At 40.4% G+C, this 21,168-nt stretch overlaps 1 protein-coding gene across 1 annotated transcript in view; it reads left to right on the top strand.

Moving 5' to 3' along the window:
- The first annotated feature begins 5,980 nt into the window (after positions 1–5,980).
- WDR43 (WD repeat domain 43) overlaps positions 5,981–21,168 on the top strand; it is a 36,324-nt gene continuing 21,136 nt past the window's right edge. Inside the window, exons 1-3 of the mRNA XM_043469030.1 lie at positions 5,981–6,243; positions 13,457–13,594; positions 16,630–16,751. Coding sequence (XP_043324965.1) covers positions 6,019–6,243; positions 13,457–13,594; positions 16,630–16,751 — 485 coding nt within the window. The 5' untranslated portion in view covers positions 5,981–6,018. The remainder of the gene's footprint in view (positions 6,244–13,456; positions 13,595–16,629; positions 16,752–21,168) is intronic.

Below are 21,168 nucleotides of genomic sequence, written 5' to 3'. Positions count from 1 at the left end.
AAGATCTTTTTTGTATAGTTCTTCTGTGTATTCTTGCCACCTCTTCTTAATATCTTCTGCTTCTGTTAAGTCCATACCATTTCTGTCCTTTATTGAGCCCATTTCTGCATGAAATGTTCCCTTGGTATCTCTAATTTTCTTGAAGAGATCTCTAGTCTTTCCCATTCTATTGTTTTCCTCTGTTTCTTTGCACTGATCACTGAGGAAGGCTTTATCTCTCCTTGCTAGTCTTTGGAACTCTGCATTCAAATGGGTATATCTTTCCTTTTCTCCTTTGCTTTTTGCTTCTCTTCTTTTCACAGCTATTTGTAATGCCTCCTCAGACAACCATTTTGCCTTTTTGCATTTCTTTTTCTTGAGGATGGTCTTGATCACTGTCTCCTGTACAGTGTCACAAAACTCTGTCCATAGTTCTTCAGGCACTCTGTCTAATCCCTTGAATCTCTCTGTCACTTCCACTGTATGATTGTTAGGGATTTGATTTAGGTCATACCTGAATGGTCTAGTGGTTTTCCCTACTTTCTTCAATTTAAGTCTGAATTTGACAATAATGTGTTCATGGTCTGAGCCACAGCCAGTTCCCGGTCTTGTATTTGTTGACTGTATAGAGCGTCTCCATCTTTGGCTGCAAAGAATATAATCAGTCTGATTTCGGTATTGACCATCTGGTGATGTCCATGTGTAGAGTCTTCTTTTGCGTTGTTGGAAGAGGGTATTTGCTATGACCAGTGCGTTCTCTTGGCAAAACTCTATTAAACTTTGACCTGCTTCTGTATTCCAAGGCCGAATTTGCCTGTTACTCCAGGTATTTCTTGACTTCCTACTTTTGCATTCCAGTCCTTTATAAGAAAAGGACATCTTTTTTTGGGTGTTAGTTTTCTAAGGTTGTAGGTCTTCATAGAACCGTTCAACTTCAGCTTCTTCAGCATTACTGGTCGAGGCATAGACTTGGACTGCTGTAATATTGAATGGTTTGCCTTGGAAACAAACAGAGATCATTCTGTTGTTTTTGAGATTGCATCCAAGTACTGCATTTTGGACTCTTGTTGACTCTGATGGCTACTCCATTTCTTCTAAGGGATTCTTGCCCACAGTAGTAGATATAATGGTTATCTGAGTTAAATTCACCCATTCTGGTCCATTTTAGTTCGCTTATTCCTAAAATGTCAGTGTTCACTCTTGGCATCTCCTGTTTGACCACTTCCAACTTACCTTGATTCATGGACCTAACATGCCAGGTTCCTATGTAATATTGGTCTTTACAGCATCGGACTTCACTTCCATCACCAGTCACATCCACAGCTGGGTGTTGGTTTTGCTTTGGCTCCGTCTCTTCATTCTTTCTGGAGTTATTTCTCCACTGATCTTCAGTAGCATATTGGGGACCTACTAACCTGGGGAGTTCATCTTTCAGTGTCCTATCTTTTTGCCTTTTCATACTGTTCGTGGGGTTCTCAAGGCAAGAATACTGAAGTGGTTTGCCATTCCCTTCTCCAGTGGGCCCATTTTGTCAGAACTTTCCACCATGACCCATCCATCTTGGGTGGCCCTACACGGCATGGCTCACAGCTTTATTGAGTTAGACAAGGCTGTGGTGCATATGATGAGATTGGTTAGTTTTCTGTGATTGTGGTTTTCAGCCTATCTGCTATCTGATGGAGAAGGATAAGAGGCTTATGGAAGCTTCCTGATGGGAGAGACTGACTGAGGGGGAAACTGGTTCTTGTTCTGATGGGCGGGGCCATGCTGAGTAAATCTTTAATCCAATTTTTTGTTGATGGGGGGGTTATGTTCCCTCCCTGTTATTAGACCTGAGATCAAACTATGGTGGAAGTAATGAAGATAATGGCGACCTTCTTCAAAAGGTCCCATGCATGCACTGCTATACTCAGTGCCCCCAACCCTGCACCAGGCCACCACTGACCCACGCCTCCGCCAGAGACTCCTGGACGCTCACAGGCAAGTCTGGGTCAGTCTCTTGTGGGGTCATTGCTCCTTTCTCCTGGGTCCTGGTGCACACAAGGTTCTGTTTGTGCCCTCCAAGAGTCTGTTTCCCCAGTCCTGTGTAAGTTCTGATGGCTCTCCAGTGGGGTTTGGTGACCTCCTCCAAGAGGGCATGCCATACCCAGGTCTACTGCACCCAGAGCCCCTGCCCCTCAGCAGTCCACTGCTGACTGGTACCTCCTCAGGAGACACTCAAACACAGTTCTGTCTCAATCTCTGTGGGGTCTCTGGGTCCTGGTGCACACAAAGTATGTTTGAGCTCTCAGAGCATGTCTGGCAGGTATGGGGTTTGATTCTAAATGTGATTTCACCCCTACTACTGTCTTGCACTCATCTTACAAGCTAACAATGTAATGCTCAAAATTCTCTAAGCTAGGCTTCAACAGTATGTGAACTGAGAACTTCCAGATGTTTAATCTGGAATTATTAAAGGCAGAGGAACAAGAGATCAAATTGCCAACTCCGTTGGATCATAGAAAAAGCAAGAGAGTTCCAGAAAAACATCTTACTTCTACTTCATTGACTATGATAAAGCCTTTGACTCTGTGGATCACAGCAAATTGTGGAAAATTCTTAAAGAGATGGGAATACCAGACCACCTTACTTGTCTCTTGAGAAATCTGTGTGCAGGTCAAGAAGCAACAGTTAGAACCAGACATGGAACAACAGACTGGTTCCAAATTGGGAAAGGAGTATATCAAGGCTGTATGTTGTCATCCTGCTTATTTAACTTATATGCAGAGTACATCATGAGAAACGCTGGACTGGCTGCAGCACAAGCTGAAATCAAGATTCCAGGGAGAAATATCAATAACCTCAGATATGCACATACCACCACCCTTATGGCAGAAAGCGAAGATGAACCAAAGAGCCTCTTGATGGAAGTGAAAGAGAAGAGTGAAAAAGCTGGCTTAAAACTCAACATTCAAAAAAGTAAAATCATGGCATATGGTCCCATCATTTCATGACAAATAGATGGGGAAATAATGGTAACAGTGACAGACTTTCTTTTCTTGGGCTCCAAAATCACTGCAGATCGTGACTGCAGCCATGAGATTAAAAGATGTTTGCTCCTTGGAAGAAAAGCTATGCCAAAACTAGACAGCATATTAAAAAACAGAGACATTTCTTTACAGACAAAGGTCCATCTAGTCAAAGCTATGGTTTTTCCAATAGTCATGTATGGATGTGAGAGTTAGACTGTAAAGAAAGCTGAGCGCTGAAGAATTGATGCTGCTGAGCTGTGGAGATGGAGAAGACTGTTGAGAGTCCTTTGAACAGCAAGGAGATTCAACTAGTCCATCCTAAAGGAAATCAGTCCTGAATATTCATTGGAAGGACTGATGCTGAAGCTGAATCTCCAATATTTTGGCCACCTGATGCAAAGAACTGACTCATTGGAAAAGACCCTGATGCTGGGAAAGATTGAAGGCAGGAGGAGAAGGGGACAACAGAAGATGAAAATGTTGGATGGCATCACCAACTTGATGGACATGAGTTTGAGCCAGCTCCGGCAGTTGATGATGGATAGGGATGCCTAGTGTGCTGCATTCCTTTGGGTTGCAAACAGTTGGACATGACTGAGAGACTGAACTGAACTGAACTGACCATGGAACTAGGGCCCCAGCAGTAGAATTGTGGAATCCTAACCACTGGCCTGCCAGGGAACTCCCCAGGTTTGTCATTTTACCAAGACTTTGATGAGGGAAAGAGGCAAGGGAGTTGAGGGTTGTAACGAGAGAATTTAGGATAAATTAAGAGGAAAGTGCAACCATCAGGGAGGAGGGATGAGGGCTGGTGAAAAGACTATAGGATGAATGAATTGATGATCTCATTGGGTTGAAGGACCGGCTGAATGCTGGGAGTTAGAGGGAGGGAGGTGGAAAGATCAGAGTTGGTGGTATAGACTGGTGTGTGGAAACTGAGATTACGAAAGAGGTGCATTTATTGTATGGCAAGGTCTGGGACATGATAGTGGGAGTGAGTGGCTGGTGTGGCATAGAGATCACTGAAAGGGAGGAGGTCGAGGAATTGATATGCTTGGGTATCAGAGGGTCATCTATATAAACCCTACATACTCATTGGGTCTGGTTGTCTGTGCTCAAGCTCTTCCTCCATTGCCCAGCTCTGTACATCAATTTCTTATCAGAAAGATGTAGATGTTGGTAGTTTCTACATCCTAAGGCTGTTGTGAGGACTAAATGAATTAATACACACAGATCACCTAGAAGACTGCCTGGTGTATAATTTGTGCAAAACAAGCTTTTATTTTCATTTATGACTAACAAATCTGTAACTCTAGCTCAGATCTATCTTCATGAAGACTAGCGCAAGCTCTTTTGTAACAAAAATCCTGGAAATAGCTGTCTATACTTTTTTGCCCTTTCACCTCCCATTCCCTCCTCTGTTTTCCACAATGAGTTATTCCCCTACCTCTGTACTAAAAATACTTTTGAAAAGCCAACAATGATCTTGATCTTGCCAAGTTCATTGATTCTCAGTCTTCATCTTAAAGCATTTGACATGGTTTTGATTATGTCTTGCTTCTGAAATCCTTATAAAAATTTTGGTTTCCAGGGCATCTCATTCTCCAGGGCTTTAATCACTGTTAACCCTTCTTAATCTCCTTCGCTGTGCTCTCTTTCCATTCCTGACAGATTGGCACATTTTTGGCCTAAGCTTTTTTCTCTATTTATACTTACACTCTAGATGATCTGAACAGTCCTACAGTTTCAAATAGCATCTGAATACTAATGCATGCAAAATTTCTATCTGTGATTTCCTTGTTTGTCTGACTCCCCACTGAACAACTCTATTTGGATGTCTAATGGCCATCCCAGCCTTAACTGTCCCAAACAGAAGTCTTGATTTCCACTCCATCCAGATCCACTTCCCCAATTCAGCTAATGGTATCACCATTCACTTATTCTCTCAGGCCTTAGAGTTATCCTTCACTCAATTCTTTTCCTCATCCTTCATAATCAATCCATTTAGCAAGTCCTGTTGGCTCCAACTTCAGGGTATATCTGAATCTGGAGTATTTCTCACCACCACAACCCACCATCCTCATTCTTTATTGTCTCTTTGCTTTCATTCTTGCCCCTCTACTGTCTCCATGAGACATGCAGGATGCCTTTTAAAATGTAGATCAGTTTATGTCATTCCAGATAATATAAAATGCAGATTTTACCATGACTCTCTCTACTTAGATTCAGAGTCTCCTATAGCCCTGAGGGCAGTGGGTTTCTTTTCTTTTTTTTGGTGTGTGTGTGTCTTTCCTGCTGGTCAATAAACTCTGTGTGGCTGAATAGTACCTGACATTTTTTGAATCAGAATGCACAGATATGGTGAAATGTTATGGAGACATTGAAAACTGAACATTTGGTGCGGTAACATGGGACAAATCTTGACCAAAGAAGACTGAATAGACTCTCCCACCTTTACTTTAATGCTACTATGACTGAATAAACTATTAACGTGTGCAGGATTACAGATTGTAAGTGGATAATGAAAAATGGAAAGGGTTGTCACAATCACGGAATTATAACTGAACGCTTGTTTCAAACATCTCGTTCAATCATGTTATTTAAATTAAAACAAAAAACACCATTTTCTTTTTCCTTTTTTAATTTTTTTACATTTTATTTTTTATTTTTTTCATTTATTTTTATTAGTTAGAGGCTAATTACTTTGGGGGATCGGGATGGGGAACACATGGAAATCCATGGCTGATTCATGTCAATGTATGGCAAAAACCACTACAATATTTTTCCTTTTTTTATAAGATAGCAGTCCTGTCATTCTCCTCCACTCACTCGTCTACAGAACAAATTAGCACTGAGCCCACCCGGCCACCGTCCACGGGTAGGCGGTCCAACGCTCGCTTGCGTCTCGAAGAGCTACTCCCTCTGCTCCCTGCACTCCCTCCGCCCCACTTCCTCCCTCCAGGCCCCGCCCCGCTCCGGTGCGCCTGCGCACGAGCGAACACGTGGCTGCCGCGGAGCCAGAGCAGCAATGGCGGCCGGTGGCGGCGGTGTTGCCGACCCCCTGTCCCCCGCGGGGGTACCCTGCGCCTTCTCTCCGCAGAGCCAGACCTATTTCGCTTTAGCGTCTACCGATGGTCACCTGCGAGTGTGGGAGACAGCCAACAACCGGCTACACCAGGAGTACGTGCCTTCCGCGCACCTCAGCGGTACCTGCACCTGCCTGGCCTGGGCGCCAGCGAGGCTGCAGGCCAAGGTAAAGTGAGCGGAACGGCGCGGGGCGGGCACTCTCCCAGGCTCGGCCTTATTGCCCCCCGGCCCGGCGGCGCGCGGTCTGGCATCGCGCGTGGCCCTCGGAAGCCCGGGGCGAGGAGGCACCGAGCGCGGTGGCGGCGCGGCGTGGGCCCACGCCGCCACCCCCGTGCGCGGCCTGTCCCCAGGGCAGAGAGAACGGGCGCGGCCAGATCCGACGGGCAGTGGACTTGAGCCCTACCGGCGGGCTCTGTGCAGTCTGGGCCTCTCCGTCGCCGGGGCCGCCATATTCTCCGAGGCCCCAGGCCCCCCAGGGGCGGCTTCCTGCTGCCCGGCCGGCTCTCTTGCTTGCGCTCTTCAGAACTCTGGCTTTTGACAGAGCCCATCTTTGGGGCAGTACTATTCTCCGACCCTTACCGAGCTCATCGACTTTGCTTTGGGCAGTTAAAATGAACAAGTCTGTTTCCTTGCTTCCGGACACCCCCATCCATTCCCCCCACCCCGCGCCGTGGGTGCCGGCTCACCACGTGTTCTCTCACACGTCTAGGATGTGAGACTCTTGAAAGTCCTACCTTTCCCAGCCTGGGTTCCTTTCTACACCATTTGAACCTTCTTGCTTTTAAAATTTTAACATCTGCACGGCTCGCCCTTAATACACCCCCTTTTCCCCAAGTCTGACGTCTACATTAGGACATGGAGGTAAAGTGAAATTGTAGCTTAACTTAACGAACATGAGTCCAAGTGAAGTTTCTCTTAGACGGGGCTACTGCTGAGTTAGGGAAAGCTTTTCACTCTTAGGGACCCATCTCAGTTAAGATGCCATTCACTTTTGAGTCACTCGACTACGTCTGCACTAACTCAGACGCACGTGGGTACTGCTCCTATAAGGTATCCAGCCTGAATCAATGCAGTGTGATTTGAAAATGTCAGTATTGAGCTGTGTGAGGTTTAGCTAACACTCTGTTTCAACCTTAAAAAGTCAGTGTTTAAACACAAATGCACTAAAAAGGAAAAAAAGCAGAACAAAACAACACAACTGTTTAGTACAGATCTTAACTCCCTCTGACTATTCCAGGAAACTTTCCTCTAACTTTTTAGGTTGAAAGTCGGGATACATCTAATTTGTTACACTTTGCATGAGTATGTTTAGATATTTTTCAGATATTAAGCTAGGTTTTTATACTTTCTAGATGAAGTAACTCCTATTGTCTATTAAAGAAGCCTTATCAGTGCACAAAACTAGGACTTAAAAAATCACAGTTGTCATCAAGATTACAGCACTCTGCATATTTCGCCTTTTCAGATTTCTGTGTTTGTGTTTTAACAGTCTTGTAAAATGATAGTAATTCTAATGGTGATAGGAAATGTGGAGCAGTGGTTAGATGCAAGGACCCAAACTAGACTCCTGGCTTTGAATCCAGGCTTGGCGTCATTGTATTTGTGCCTCTGGTTCCTCATTTGTAAAACAGGAGTAATAGTGCTCACCTCAAGAGTGGTTGTGAAGGTTAGTATTACTTAATGATGCCTAAAACGTCGAGAGTAGTTCTTGGTGTGTAAGTGCTGCAAGTATTAATTGTTGTTACCATCTCTTATTTGCATGGTTAGTCCTGCACAGTAGATTAAAAACTAACTTTTTGCTTTGTTCAGGAAGAAGAACCAGGTTTTGGAAAATCAAGCAACTTGAAAAACACCAAAAATAGAGCCAGGACTAGAATACAGGTGTCTAGAGCTCAGCTCTTCGTTATGAGCAACAAATCATTAACTATTAGGCTGGCAGACATTTGTCACCCACTTGATTTTCTCTTGCCTTGCAATCGTATGTCTGAGGAATAAAACTTTTACCTAGTCTTAAACGTCAGTTTGGGATTATTTATAGCACAGTGATATGGTAGAAAAATGGGTTTGGTTTCATACTCATGAACCAAACTTGTTTTGTCACATTGAGCAAGTCACTTTACTTTTGGAGGCCTCCTTGAAAAAGAGTTGGGCTACATTAAAAAAAAGTTCTTACAGGCTTCAGTATCCTTTTACTCGTATGCTCTCACTTTAGCCAGCTGACTCTGTGAAATGCCCTAAAGTCACATTTTTAAAAACTTGAGAGTCAGAAGTAAGAAAGTTTAACTGACTTCACCAAAGCCTTAATAACCAGTGAAGTAGTTGTGGGCATTAGAGTTGAGGGCGTTGACTCCTAGTCCAGTGCTCTTACTTGAACCTTACATCTTGAGTCATAGAATTGAGAACTGGGAACAATGTAGAGACATCCAGTGTTCATCATCTTGGGATTGTATTCTCTTGGTAGTATCAATTTCACTTGAAAATTAGGGAGAGAAGTGATTTTCCTGTATTAAACTTGCATGTGTACTTTGTAAAATTTTAAAGTCAGGTGATTTTTAAAGATAGCAGTTGCTGCAAATCTTCATTTTCTACCTTTGCTCCCAGGTCCTTGGGTTATGATCTTTGCCACTTAAGTTCTAACATGTTTTCATAAACTTTTATTTTACGTTTACATCAGTTTATAGGAGTGTTCTCTGTCTGGTTTAGTAATTGGCAGTTTGCCACCCAAGGACAAAGTTTGGTGACGTTACACTTATTAGTGGAGAAAAATGATTTGGTGCTGGGTTTCTTGGGTGACAGGAGTTAAGCAGTGGTTCATAAATTTTTAGAAAAATTAGACTGCTGCTGCTTGTTCTTGGTCACAAAATGGTTATAATTCTTTGCATCTATGTCACAGTAGTCTTTAGGACTTTTTTGCATGTATTATGTAGGTAAGCATTTTATTTCAGTGATGGAGCCTGGAGGAAGAGGACCACAAATGAAGATGAGAAGCGTGCAACGAGACAGATTGATGGACTGGGTGAATGCTGTTTTTAGAGTCTCAGGTTTATGTGTTTAAACTAAGGCTGAGATGTTAGATGATATGCCAGAGGCACACATTAAGAGGCTGAGCCACCTGCTATTTCATTGCTTCTTTAAGATCCAAACTCTTCAGTTTTTCCTTCCCTAACTGCTGAAAAGTCCTGAAGAAACAGATTAGTTACCACAGTAAATGCATTTACGTTGCTTTGCTGTCACTGAAGTTAAAATGACCCTTCATAGCTTAGTGCTTATTGAATGAAGCACATAGCATTTCAGGCTTTGGACAGGGCAGGCACGGTAGCATTAAGCATGTTTCTGGGAAAGACTTGAGCAGCCCCAGTCTTAACCCTTAGAGAAGAAGCACAATCCACTTGTGTTACGGTATGATGCTCTGTCTTAAGGTCTGTCCAGTGTTTAAACTTAAAAGGAGTAAGGTTTGCGTATTAGATCTTATTGGCAGAAATAAAAATTCCTCTGTATTAGTATTTATTTTTGATGTACATACTGTATGTAATTACATGTAAAATGCACACATTTTGTTCATTGTTACTTATGAAACTTTAGCATTTGCCAGAGTAAGGCACAGCTAAAATAGGCCAAAAAATGGTGGCATAGGAGACCAGTTGCAGAATGAAACTTGAAACTTGGCCATGATTTTCAGTGACTAGAGGTCAGTATTTCTCAAAAATAGGTTTCGAACCATTAATGGATTGTGAAACAGATCTAGTGGATTGTGATAGTATTACAGAAATGGTATAGACAATATAGAGTATATTTTGCATAGTAAGGTTTAAGTTTTTTGGTGAAGCTTGTTTCAGCTGTATACACCCATGTTTTTATGAGTGTGTATGTATGTAAACTCTTCTTACTCTGGGATCTCAGCCTAAAAAGTCAGTACTTAATTGATCAGAATCAGACTTCTCATCACCTGGTTGTACTTTTTCTCTCTGTCTTCACATCTGTACTGTGCCTTGCTTTTATGAATCACCCACGTGCAGATTCTCACTCAGCCTTCCGAGCCTTCTAGATCAAACACTGCTTTCTTGAGACTGCTGTTGGCATTTATTGCTTATCTCAGCCAGCCCTTCACATTGGCAAAGACTCTGAAGTCTAAGTAATAGACCCAATCCTTTTGGTTTCCATTCCTGGTACCTTCTGGAGCTCAGATTTTCTTCTCTCTCTCTCTCTTTTTTTTTTTTCTCCTTTGTGTGGCTTGTTGGATGGATGTTAGTTCCCGACCAGGGATTGAACTGGAGCCCAGCAGTGAAAGTGCCAGAGTCCTCCCCACTGAACCACCAGGAAATTCCCTGAAACTCAGATTCTCTGATCACACATAGATGAACTAAATTTTTAGCCTACCTTTTCCATTACTTTATATATTTACACATGTCATTAGCATGCGCATGACATGAAATAAAGCAAATGACTAAGACATTAAAGAAGAAATAAAGGCAATTCAGATATACTGTGTCTGTAATGCAAAGCAGAGTATGACTTGAGTCTTAAGAGAAAGAAGAGGTTTTTGTGGTGAGAACATATTTGAGGTCGACCCTGAAGCATGGGTCGATTTTTTCTTTTTAAACCAAATTGAAAATTGGGATGGGTAGAAAAAGTTCTCTCCAAAAGGAGGGACAAGCAGATGGGAAAGTGTATTCATGACTCTGGTGGCTCAGATGGTAAAGAATCTGCCTGCAGTGCAGCAGATCCGGGTTAGATCCCTGGGTCGAGAAGATCCCCTGGAGAAGGGAATGGCAACCCACTCCAGTATTTTTGCCTGGATAACTCCATGGACAGAGGAGCCTGACAGACTACAGTCCATGGGTTTGCAAAGAGTCGGACACAGCTGAGCAACTAACACACATTCTTGACTAGGGAGTGTAATGTAAAGATGGAATTGGAAATGAGACTAGAAAAGGTGGGCTGGAGGCAAATTGTGGATGCTTTTGAATGCCAAACAGTTGGTTTTTTGATTTACTCTTCTCTGGGGAGTCCTTGAAATTTTTGATCACAGAAATAACAGGTTCTAATAGAAAAACGTCAACAGAAGTCTGTCATAATCTGTAATCGTTAGTACCACTAAACTCTTGATTTCAGAAATATTTAGTAATGGGGTTAAAATATTAGGTTTCACTAAAATGCACATTGGTTATATAAACTTACCTGGTTGCATGTATTACTTCTTTGGACATATGCATCCTATTGAATGAGAAGTTTTAAAAAAGATCACCCAACTTGGAGAAAACCTATGTGAGTTGTTAGTTGTTTGAGGTTAACTGATTGGATTATTATTTAGGTTTAGACCAATGATGCTCAAAATTGGGCATAATTTCTGTAATATTCCTACCACTAGCCTCTGCTTGTTTCTCCCCAAAATAGAGATTTTGCTGATAGGGAAATGAGGGCTTTGAATATGTTAATATTTAATTTCTAAAATTTCTTTGTGCTTAAAAAAAAATAATTTTATGTATTTATTTTTGGCTGTGCTGGGCCTTTGTTGCTGCTCAGGCTTTTCTCTGGTTGTGGTGCATGGGCTTCTCATTGTGGTGACTTCTCTTGTGGAGCACAGGCTCTAGGGCCTGCACGCTTCAGTAGTCGGGGCTCTGGGGCTCTGGAGCACAGGCTCAGTACTTGTGGCCCACAGGCTTTAGTTGCGCTGTGGCATGTGAGATCTTCCTGGGCCAGGGATTGAACCCGTGTCTCCTGCGTTGGTAGGTGGGTTCTTTAACACTGAGCCGCAAGGGAAGCCCTCTGTGTGTTTTTTAATGCAGATGCATATAGACAGAAAAACATACACATATTTGGATCAGCCCATGTTGCACACATTAGAAACCTCAGTGTAGGTAATTTTAATTTGATTTGGGGAAAACCAAGAATAGAAGAAGTACTTTCTAGACTCTTTCAGAGAAGAGTTTTCTGATGAGGTAGTATTAGGTTGGTACACTTTCCCCTGCTTCCCTTGCCTGAAATTGGTTTCTGTGTTCATAACCTTATGCAGAAGCCACATTTGCCCTCGGGAATCATTCAGAGGTGGCTTTAGAAATTCATGTAACTGAAGGTGGAACCTGATTGATTCTTGATTAAGTTCAGTGTAGAGTCAAATTAAATGTTACTGATGAGACCATCAGACTTAGACTTTGACTCTTAATTGTAACTTCTCTTTTGGGTTTATTAATGTAAATACATTTCTCAAGACTTGTAAAATGTGCATTATTTTTTCCATATTTAAAGATAGCTTATTTTTTGTTAAATCTTTCAATTTTTTGTTGACTTAGTATGTCCAATGAATCAAATTCTTCAAATGTAACATCTCTATAGGATAACTAAGAGGAAAAAAAGAGGAAAATGCCTTATAAATCTACTCCTTGATAGTCTATGCACTGGTAACATCAGTTTTCATTGGTGGTTTTTTGGGTTGGGCAGATTATATGTATTGTGAACTGCTTTTTATGTGCTGTAGAGCAAAGATCTTGTAGTATTGAGGAAAAAAGTTCTCTTTTTTATATGGTATTGGTCTCTTTTACATGAAAAGAATGGATTTCTCAGAATTTCTTTATGTTAAAACATAGGCTACAAGCTTTAATTTAAAAAAATTAAAAATCTATGGAAGGAAAGTTCCAAAATTATAAATATTGTTCAGCATTATAAACTCTAAAGTAGTACTCTGAAGTTATACTCACTGATTGTCTTCTTGATGGACAGATAGGAGCTGTTAGTTTCATTTTTTGAAGTAAGTCGAAGGCTTGGCCCATTTGACACTAGTCAAGAACAGCATGGAACTTGCAGATTGACCCTTAGTCAAGGCACTGGAGCGACTTCTCTGGTGTGTGCTTTGCGCTCCTCTGAGAGTTCAACTATTTTTTACTCAAATTGAAGTAATTGTATGTTTGTAAATATAAAAACATTTGAATCCCATTTCCCGAAAATGAAGCCACAAGGCAAGGAAAGATTTTGTGGGTAAAGGGGAAAGTATTGGCTGCTTGTATATGGATCTGTAATCTCTTTGCTTCAGAGTGGAGACTTCACTTGGACTTGTTGGGAATGGTTGGTTTCTGAGAAGTGGAAAACAGGCTGCTTGGAACCCTTAGATCCCTACCAAGAGCGTTCTAAGTTATCCTGTTTGCCTTCCTTTCAGAGAGGTAGGAAACAGGGACAGGTATTAGAAGTTCTTCTGGTGGAGTGATTATTTTCTAACTAGTGAGAAAGAAATCATCTGGGAGCAAATCCCATCTCCACTTTAAAAAACATTTCTTAGAAGCAGGCACATTTCATTTGTGGGCTCGAGGGCATTTGCATTTATGCGTAAATGATGGTTCAGTGTTTGAAATAATAAAATAAAAAATTGTCTTTTTTTTTCCCCCCAGGAAGGTCCACAGAGGAAAAAAAGGAAATCAGAAGTTATAGGAACCAGTAACCAGGCCGACTTGCTGGCTCTTGGTACAGCAGTTGGTAGTATTTTATTATACAGTACAGTAAAAGGAGAATTACACAGTAAATTGATAGTAAGTACCTATCTGTGTGTGTATGTTTTATATAAAAGAGATGTTGGGAAACTGATTATGAAAAACAAAGCAGTTCAGGATATGCTATAGGATCTGTAGTATAGGGGCATTTTTCTGCCCCTTCCATATTTAAAATTTTGAACAGTAATATTTGTTAATTGCTGTGATAGGTAACCTCGTCATTGTTATAGGTCAGAATATGAAGAATGTGAAGAACTGTTTTGTAGGCTTAAAATAAGAAAGGATAGTAAGAATTCTGGGTATCACAGACAGTAGCTGAAGGAAGGAGCACACCACCTCCAGGGCTTGGGAACGAGGGAAGCTATGAGATTGTTGCTGAAACTCAGACCTTTGAGAAGCAGATGTTGCTCTCTGTGCTGCTGATGTCTGTCGAGGGAGATTGGCCCTATGGACTTGAGGTCCAGACTTCTGGGAGCGGGGGGTGGGCACTAGCTGGCTGCTGGTATCTTTGAAAGGAGCTGATGAGACTGGTTCTCCACGTGTTGAAAAAACTGCATCTTAAGTTCAGCTGCTGCTGAGAGGATTGCTCCTGCTGGGTTGATGAAACGCTGGGGTGATGCAAACTGGGAGACACAAAGGAAATAGGTCCCTTGGTCTGGAGCCCACTAATGATCCCACTGGCAAAGCAGAAATGGGGTTTGTAGAGCCTCAGCCCAGCATCCAGAGCAGAGACATGTGGGCTTGGTGCTGCAAGACAGTAATTTAATTGGCACGATTTGTTTCAGACAATTATCTATTATAGTATGTTTTTGATGTTCACTTAATTCCTATCTGTATATAGGAATGCTTTCTGTGTGTATAAATAAAAGACTGTTTTCTCTTAAGTAACATCTATCCATAGGTAACTTGGAATACCTGAAGTTAGAAAGGGAAAAAAATTATACTTAAATTTAAAAAAAGTTTATTTAAATTGGAGGCTAATTATTTACAGTATTGTAGTGGTTTTTCCATACATTGACATGAATCAGCCACGGGTGTTCATGTGTCCCCCATCCTGAACCCCCCCACCTATACCTGAGATCCTCTGTTGATAGTTTTAGTCAGTCAATTTTGTATCCTGACACTTCCCATTATATTACAGCTTGAGTAATTTTTATATTTGTTCAGACCTAGTTGCCTAAAGTCATATAAATTGGATAGTCCCTTGGTGGTATTACTGTTACTGACCATTGAGGTAGTTTCTGATTTTTTTGTTATAAAACTTTTTTTTCTTACATGGGTTCCCACAATTACTAGCCTGTAACTAATGAGTCCAAGGTGTGTGTTAGGTGTTTTTATACATAGTATAAATTTTTTCTGAAAGTTTTCCTAATTTGTTCTTATCTCAGCGGTGGCAGGGTACCTGTGTTTCAGCAGTGTTTTTGTCATCATTGATTATTCTATTAAAACAACAATGAGACTAACCAAAAACCCAAGCTTATTTAATAGGTGAAAATTTTTATTTGATTTTTAAATCTGCATTTAAAAATATATCACTTGTTTTTATATTAAATACTATAAAAATAATATACAACTGAAAAAAACCTTTGAGAAGTATATGTAGAGGGACACTCGCTTCATTCCTCCTTGCTCTGCAAGTTGAGTGTGGGCCTCATGTTTGCTTTTACCCCACTATAGTTTGGATCCCATCTTTTGATTTGGTCAGTCTTCTGTGGTCAGCAGGGACCTACCATCAGGTGCACGGTGATACTGTTTCAGTCAGTTACAGATGTGATCCTGATGGAGGCTTGAACTCCTTAGGTCATTTTGATACCTCGCAGGATTATATATAAATCTTTGACAAGGAGTGACTTTATTAGAAATAATTGGTATTGAGTCAATGTTTGTTGAATGAGTAAATGAATGAATAAGTGGACAGTTGCTAGCCCTCTAGCAACATGTGATAGTGTCATTCTCACTGTAGCCTTACCAGGATGGATGTTACAATGGTAAAAAATTGTTAGGTGAACAGACTGAAAATGTTGAAATTTGTTTTGCTTTGTATCTCTTGGATTACTTACTGAAATTTTAAGAAAATTTCTTACTGAGTTCTTTCTATGGAATTTATCCGTTCATATCCTTTGTTCAGTTTTTTTGTGTGTGGTTATAAAGTAGGGCTTTGAGTAGGGAACTGTAGGAAGGAAGGGAAGTAATTGAATTTAACATTTAAAATTATTTTTCTTTTTTGGTGGGAGCAATCTGTTTGATAGTAGTAGTGAGTTTACCTTTTTGCTTAGCTTAGATATGTGTACAGTCGTGACATTGTATGTATATTTAATTAATGTGAATTTAGGTGGAAAGAGTGAAGAAGCAGTAATTGCTCAGAGGGTAGGTTTTACGCTAAGATTTAACACCGTACTCTGCTGAATGAGCTTGTTCTGGAATATGTGTTAGTTGGGAGACTTGAATTTGTCTTTCCTCAGCTGATGTCTCCATTTCTATGCGGTGCCTCTAAGTAAGCAAGCATTTTGCTATGCTAAATATATTTAAAATTACATCCGTATGGTATGAGCTATGACACATGGAAACATTCAGTGTTTCCCTGAAGAAACAATGATTTTTAAAATTGAGAGAGTGTTTGGTACTTTTTTAGCAAAGGGATTTTCAAGGATAGTTTTAACTAGAAGTGAATTTTACCTTAAGTGTTGACTTTAACCCTTTAAGATTTGACTTTACTAGTACACTCAAGTGTCCCAGACTGCTGCCACTATACATGAAGTATTTTATCATGCTTAGTGCTGCCATTCCTATCAAAAGCAGCAGGCATTTAGGACTAATACTTTGACTTATGATGTATGTTTTTCCAGCAGAGGAGAAGAGAAAGTTAATATTTGATAGTTATAGCAGATTTAATCTCATTTTTAATGTTGGGAATGGATAGACTCATTTTAATTAGGTTAATGGGTAGGCTTTTTTATTAGGTTAAGGCCTAACATTTTAGTTAAGTGTTTAGTAATGAATCTAGCGTGCATATTATACATTATACCAGATGAGCTTTTTTTTCTCTTTTAAATTTTTTTAAAAAAAATCTGCAGAGTGGTGGACATGACAACAGAGTCAATTGCATACAGTGGCATCAAGACAATGGCTGTTTGTATAGTTGTTCAGATGATAAACATATTGTGGAATGGAACACACAGACATGCAAAGTAAAGTGGTGAGTAACATTGATACTTTTGGGATAGCTCAATGACTATTTGGGAATGCGTTAGTGTTTTGACAAATCATGGCTGTGTTCTTGATATAAGTAGAGTTGGATATTGGATACAATGGGGAATGTAGACACTGGTAAGGTTATAGACTGTTCTCAAGGAATTTTTAATCAAATTGGACATAGAGGATTTTAATACATAAAAGTTTATTTTAATACATAAAAGGTTTTATATATTAAATACATAAAAAATACATAATACATAAAAGAGGATTTTAATACGTAAATAACAGTACAGGAGTGAAATAACTGCATAAGAGATGCCGTAAGGTAGCATGTAATTTGGAGAAGGCAGTGTCACTCCACCCCAGTCCTCTTGCCTGGAAAATCCCATGGAGGGAGGAGCCTGGTAGGCTGCAGTCTGTGGGGTCACTAAGAGATGGACATGACTGAGCGACTTCACTTTAATTTTTCACTTTTCATGCATTGGGGAAGGAAATGGCAACCCACTCCAGTGTTCTTGCCTGGAGAATCCCAGGGATGGGGGAGCCTGGTGGGCTGCCATCTATGGGGTCACACAGAGTCGGACACGACTGAAGCGACTTAGCAGCAGCAGCATGTAATTACTGGTTAGATGAGTTAGGGTGGTGTTGGGAAGGCCTGGTGGAAGAGAAGAATTTCAGCTGGTCTTCTTAAGAGAGGTAAGATGGATAGAAGAGGGCAGGAGAATCTTTTTGAGGGTGGGGAAAGGAATGTGGCATGGGGATGTGGCAGGAGCAAAGGCTAGGAGAAAGAGAAGTGAAAGATTTACTTGGAATGGAGTAGAGGAATTTAAGAGGAGGGCCATTCTGGGGAATAATGGCTGGTAGAGGACATGAGCCAAAGTATCTGTGTAAGAGTCTGGCCGTACGTTTTTGATAAAAATCTCAGACAATCTTCTAGTTTAAGCACCTAATCCTGTGAGTGACTGTATAGTAGATGCTTAGTGAATGTGGACTGTTGAATGTAGTTGAACTTAGGCAGATGAGGATCCTAAGGAGGATAATGATACTCATGGTCTTACAACTAATAAGTGGCAGGGGAGTTCTAATCCTGCTCTCTTGAATTCTGGCAGTGTTTTTCTGCTGTACTGAAACTACTTTTTTAGAGTTTTAGATTGTTTGGTAACCCAAACAATTGTTTAGAGTAACCCAAATAATGTTTTAGGAAGAAAATCTGCTAGGACGGTGTAAAATGTGTGGGAAGGAGCTAGTTCAGAAGCAGACAAGCTAGTTCAGAGGCGGAGAAGCTAGACCCAGCAGAAGGGGTGCTGAGAGAAGCTTAGAATTTTACAGAAGGTTTGGGGCTGGTGGTGCAGAGTGAGTCATCTGCCTAGAGGTTCAGTCAGTGCGTTCCATTAACCACACTCATGGTCGTAAAGACACACCTGTGGAGATTCTTGTCCACTAGGTCAGGGTGGGGCCCATGCAACTATACTTTTAAATGCCCTCTAGATGAGAGTTCACCAAGCCAGTCCTTCCAGGAGTGACTGGTAATGTTCAAGGCACTGGTCAACATGTTACACACAGTGTTGTGTCTGTAACACTGCAAGGCGGTCTCTGTCCCTGTTTTGCACTTAAGAGAGAGGTCGAATCAGAGTCTGAACTTCCACCCAACTATGCGCTCTCGTACAATATTGTGTTTCCAGTTTCATTCTTGGCATTCTTATGCTATAGTTAATTGACTTTATTTTCCATTTTAGGAAGATGAGGATTTAACTGTTAGTCCCTACCTTTTTCCAGCCCCATTTCCCCAGTATTGTAATGTCACACTTTGATTAAACAGTATTCATTGTTCACATTAAACCTACCTAAATACTGTCATAGATGAGACTTGGACTGTACTGTTTATATTATCTTTGGGCACAAGATTTTGGGGTGTGTTAATTGCTTCATTTGCTTAATTTTGTATATACTTGTCATTAGTTCAGTCCCATTCCTGCAATAGTGTAAATCTCAGTTTTTTCAGATACATCAGTTGATGAATCAGTTATTTAATCTTTGTAGACTTTCCTCCAGTTTCATTTATTTCTTGGAGGACTTCCCTGCTTTATTCTAGTGATTATCCTGGGATTTCCTTTCATCATCTTGAAAAGTCTCGTCAGATGGAACCTCTGTTTCCTAGATCCCATTCTTCTCTTCGTTGGTTTATTTCTTCTTTTTGGTGACACAAATTGGTAGCTTCCTGGAAGACAAGCAGACTCTCAATACATTTACCATGCATGTCTTCCAGTGTCTTTATTCTGTCCTCATAGTTGATGATTAATTTGAAGATACAGACTTTGGGTTGGAAATAATTTCCCCTAGGTTTTGAAGCATTGGTTCATTTTTTTTTTTTTTTTGGCTTTCATTGTTAATTATTTTTATACACTGAAATATTCTGTGTTTTTTTTTTCAGTCAGTGCATTATGTTGGCCCTTGAGGGAACCATTTTTCCTGGGAATTCATGTTCTTCATTCTTCCTGTACTACAGATTTGATAATTTAATTCCCGCTTTCTCCTTTCTCTTATACTGCATACTGTTATTTAGATATTATATCTCCTGGACTAATCCTTTAAGTTTCTTACTGTATTCTCATTTTAACTGTTGTCTTTTCCTTCAGTTACCTGGGAAATTGCTTCAATTTCACCTTCTAAGTGTTGTATTGGATTTTTAAGTTCCTCAAACTAAATTATTAACTTCTGGGAGCTATTTTATGTTCTTTGAATATTTCTTTCTCATTCTGTCATGTTTCTTCTCGTGCCTATAATATTTTCTAATTCTCTGAAGTAGTGCAGGATTTAAGTTTTTTTTTACTTGTCATCTCCCCCTTGAGGATGTGTTTTGATTTTTGTTTGATTTTGGTTTCTTTCATGTTAAAGACATTCTTCACCTGACTGGAGATCCTTGACTGCCTGTTGTTTTTTGAAAATGAAACATTAAAAAGCTGATTGGAAAGCCTGTGTGGGTGTGTGGCTCAGTTGCTGGGCTCATTTGTAGAGTGGTTGGGAGGCCTTCAGAGTTAGTATTGTAGGTCACTCCTCTGGAACCAGTCACATTTCATATTGCTTTTCCATCTTTAAAGTGCACATTATGCTACTTGTGTCTACAGGTCTGATTGAGTGGGTCTAGGTTGGAGCTTTGGAATTCACACAAGTTCCCAGGTACTGCTGATGGAGGGAGGTTAGTTAACACAGTAGGTTGCAAGGCTCTTAATGGGCTTTGGTGGTGTTAGCTTTATGCTGGCGTTTTCAGTGCTCAGTGGTGAAGTAGATTTAGAAAGCTTGTCAGGATGGTGATCATGTCTTTTTTTTCTTTAAAATCTCTCAATTCAGTGACCAGATAGTAGATAAGGAATATAGGTGAGTACTGAAGCTGTGGGATTTGGTGAAAAATTGTCAAGAATGTTTGGTACCAACGAGGGTAAAGGAAAAGTTCTTGCTCATTATTGCAGCATTCCCTTGATTATTGGTGAGGTTGAGTTTTTCACGTTTATTGATAAGTTGCTTTGCACAGACTTCTCGTTGTGGTGGCTTCTATTGTTGCGGAGCATGGGCTCTAGGGCTCTTGAACTCATTGCTTCAAGGCCTGTATCTTCCCAGACCAGAGATTGAACCCATGTTCTTGCATTGGGAGGTGTGTTCTTAACCACTGGACCACCAAGGAAGCCCTTGTTTGTCTATTTTTATTTTGAGTTTTTTTTTTTTTTTTAAATCAAGAAGTTCTTTCTTTCTCTGTCTTTCTAAAAGTGTTTATTTGGCTACACTGGTCTTGGTTGCAGTATGTGGGATCTAGTTCCCTGATCAGGAATTGAACCCAGGCCCCCCACATTGGGAGCATGAAATCTTAGCTACTGGACTACCAGGGAAGTCCCTAGGAGTTCTTTCTTGAATATAAAGAAATATTTGTGTATTCTGAGTACTAATTCTTTTTAAAAATTTTAAATTTATTTTTTACTTGAAGGATAATTGCTTTATAGAATGGTGTTGGTTTCTGCCAGGCATCAACATGAATCAGCTGTAGGTATACATATGTCCTTTCCCTCTTGAACCTATCTCCCTCCCCATCCCACCCCGCCTAGGTTGTTGCAGAGCCCTGGTTGCCTATATATTTTTTGTATCTCTTCCCCCCAGGCTTTTGCTTTTAATTTTCATGACTTATTGTGTGGTAAGAAGTTCTATTTAATTAAGTTTTTTTTTTTCTTTGTGATTCCTTGTTTGTAATTGCTTTGGAAGGCCTTTTCTAACCCCAGAATTATAAAAACATTCTCATAAATACTTCTTTATTTTTCATCAGTTTCGATTTAATTTCTAAAGTTCATTGTGTGTGTATTTTAAGAATCTAATTTTGTTTTTTCTTTTTTTTTGAAAAGCACTTGTTATCATTTAATGAATTTCACAACATG

Source organism: Cervus canadensis, chromosome 5, assembly GCF_019320065.1.
Source record: "Cervus canadensis isolate Bull #8, Minnesota chromosome 5, ASM1932006v1, whole genome shotgun sequence".
In the NCBI taxonomy this organism is placed as follows: Eukaryota; Metazoa; Chordata; class Mammalia; order Artiodactyla; family Cervidae; genus Cervus; species Cervus canadensis.
Note: the sequence above shows the minus strand (reverse complement) of the source record. Positions and strands in the feature narration are given on the sequence as shown.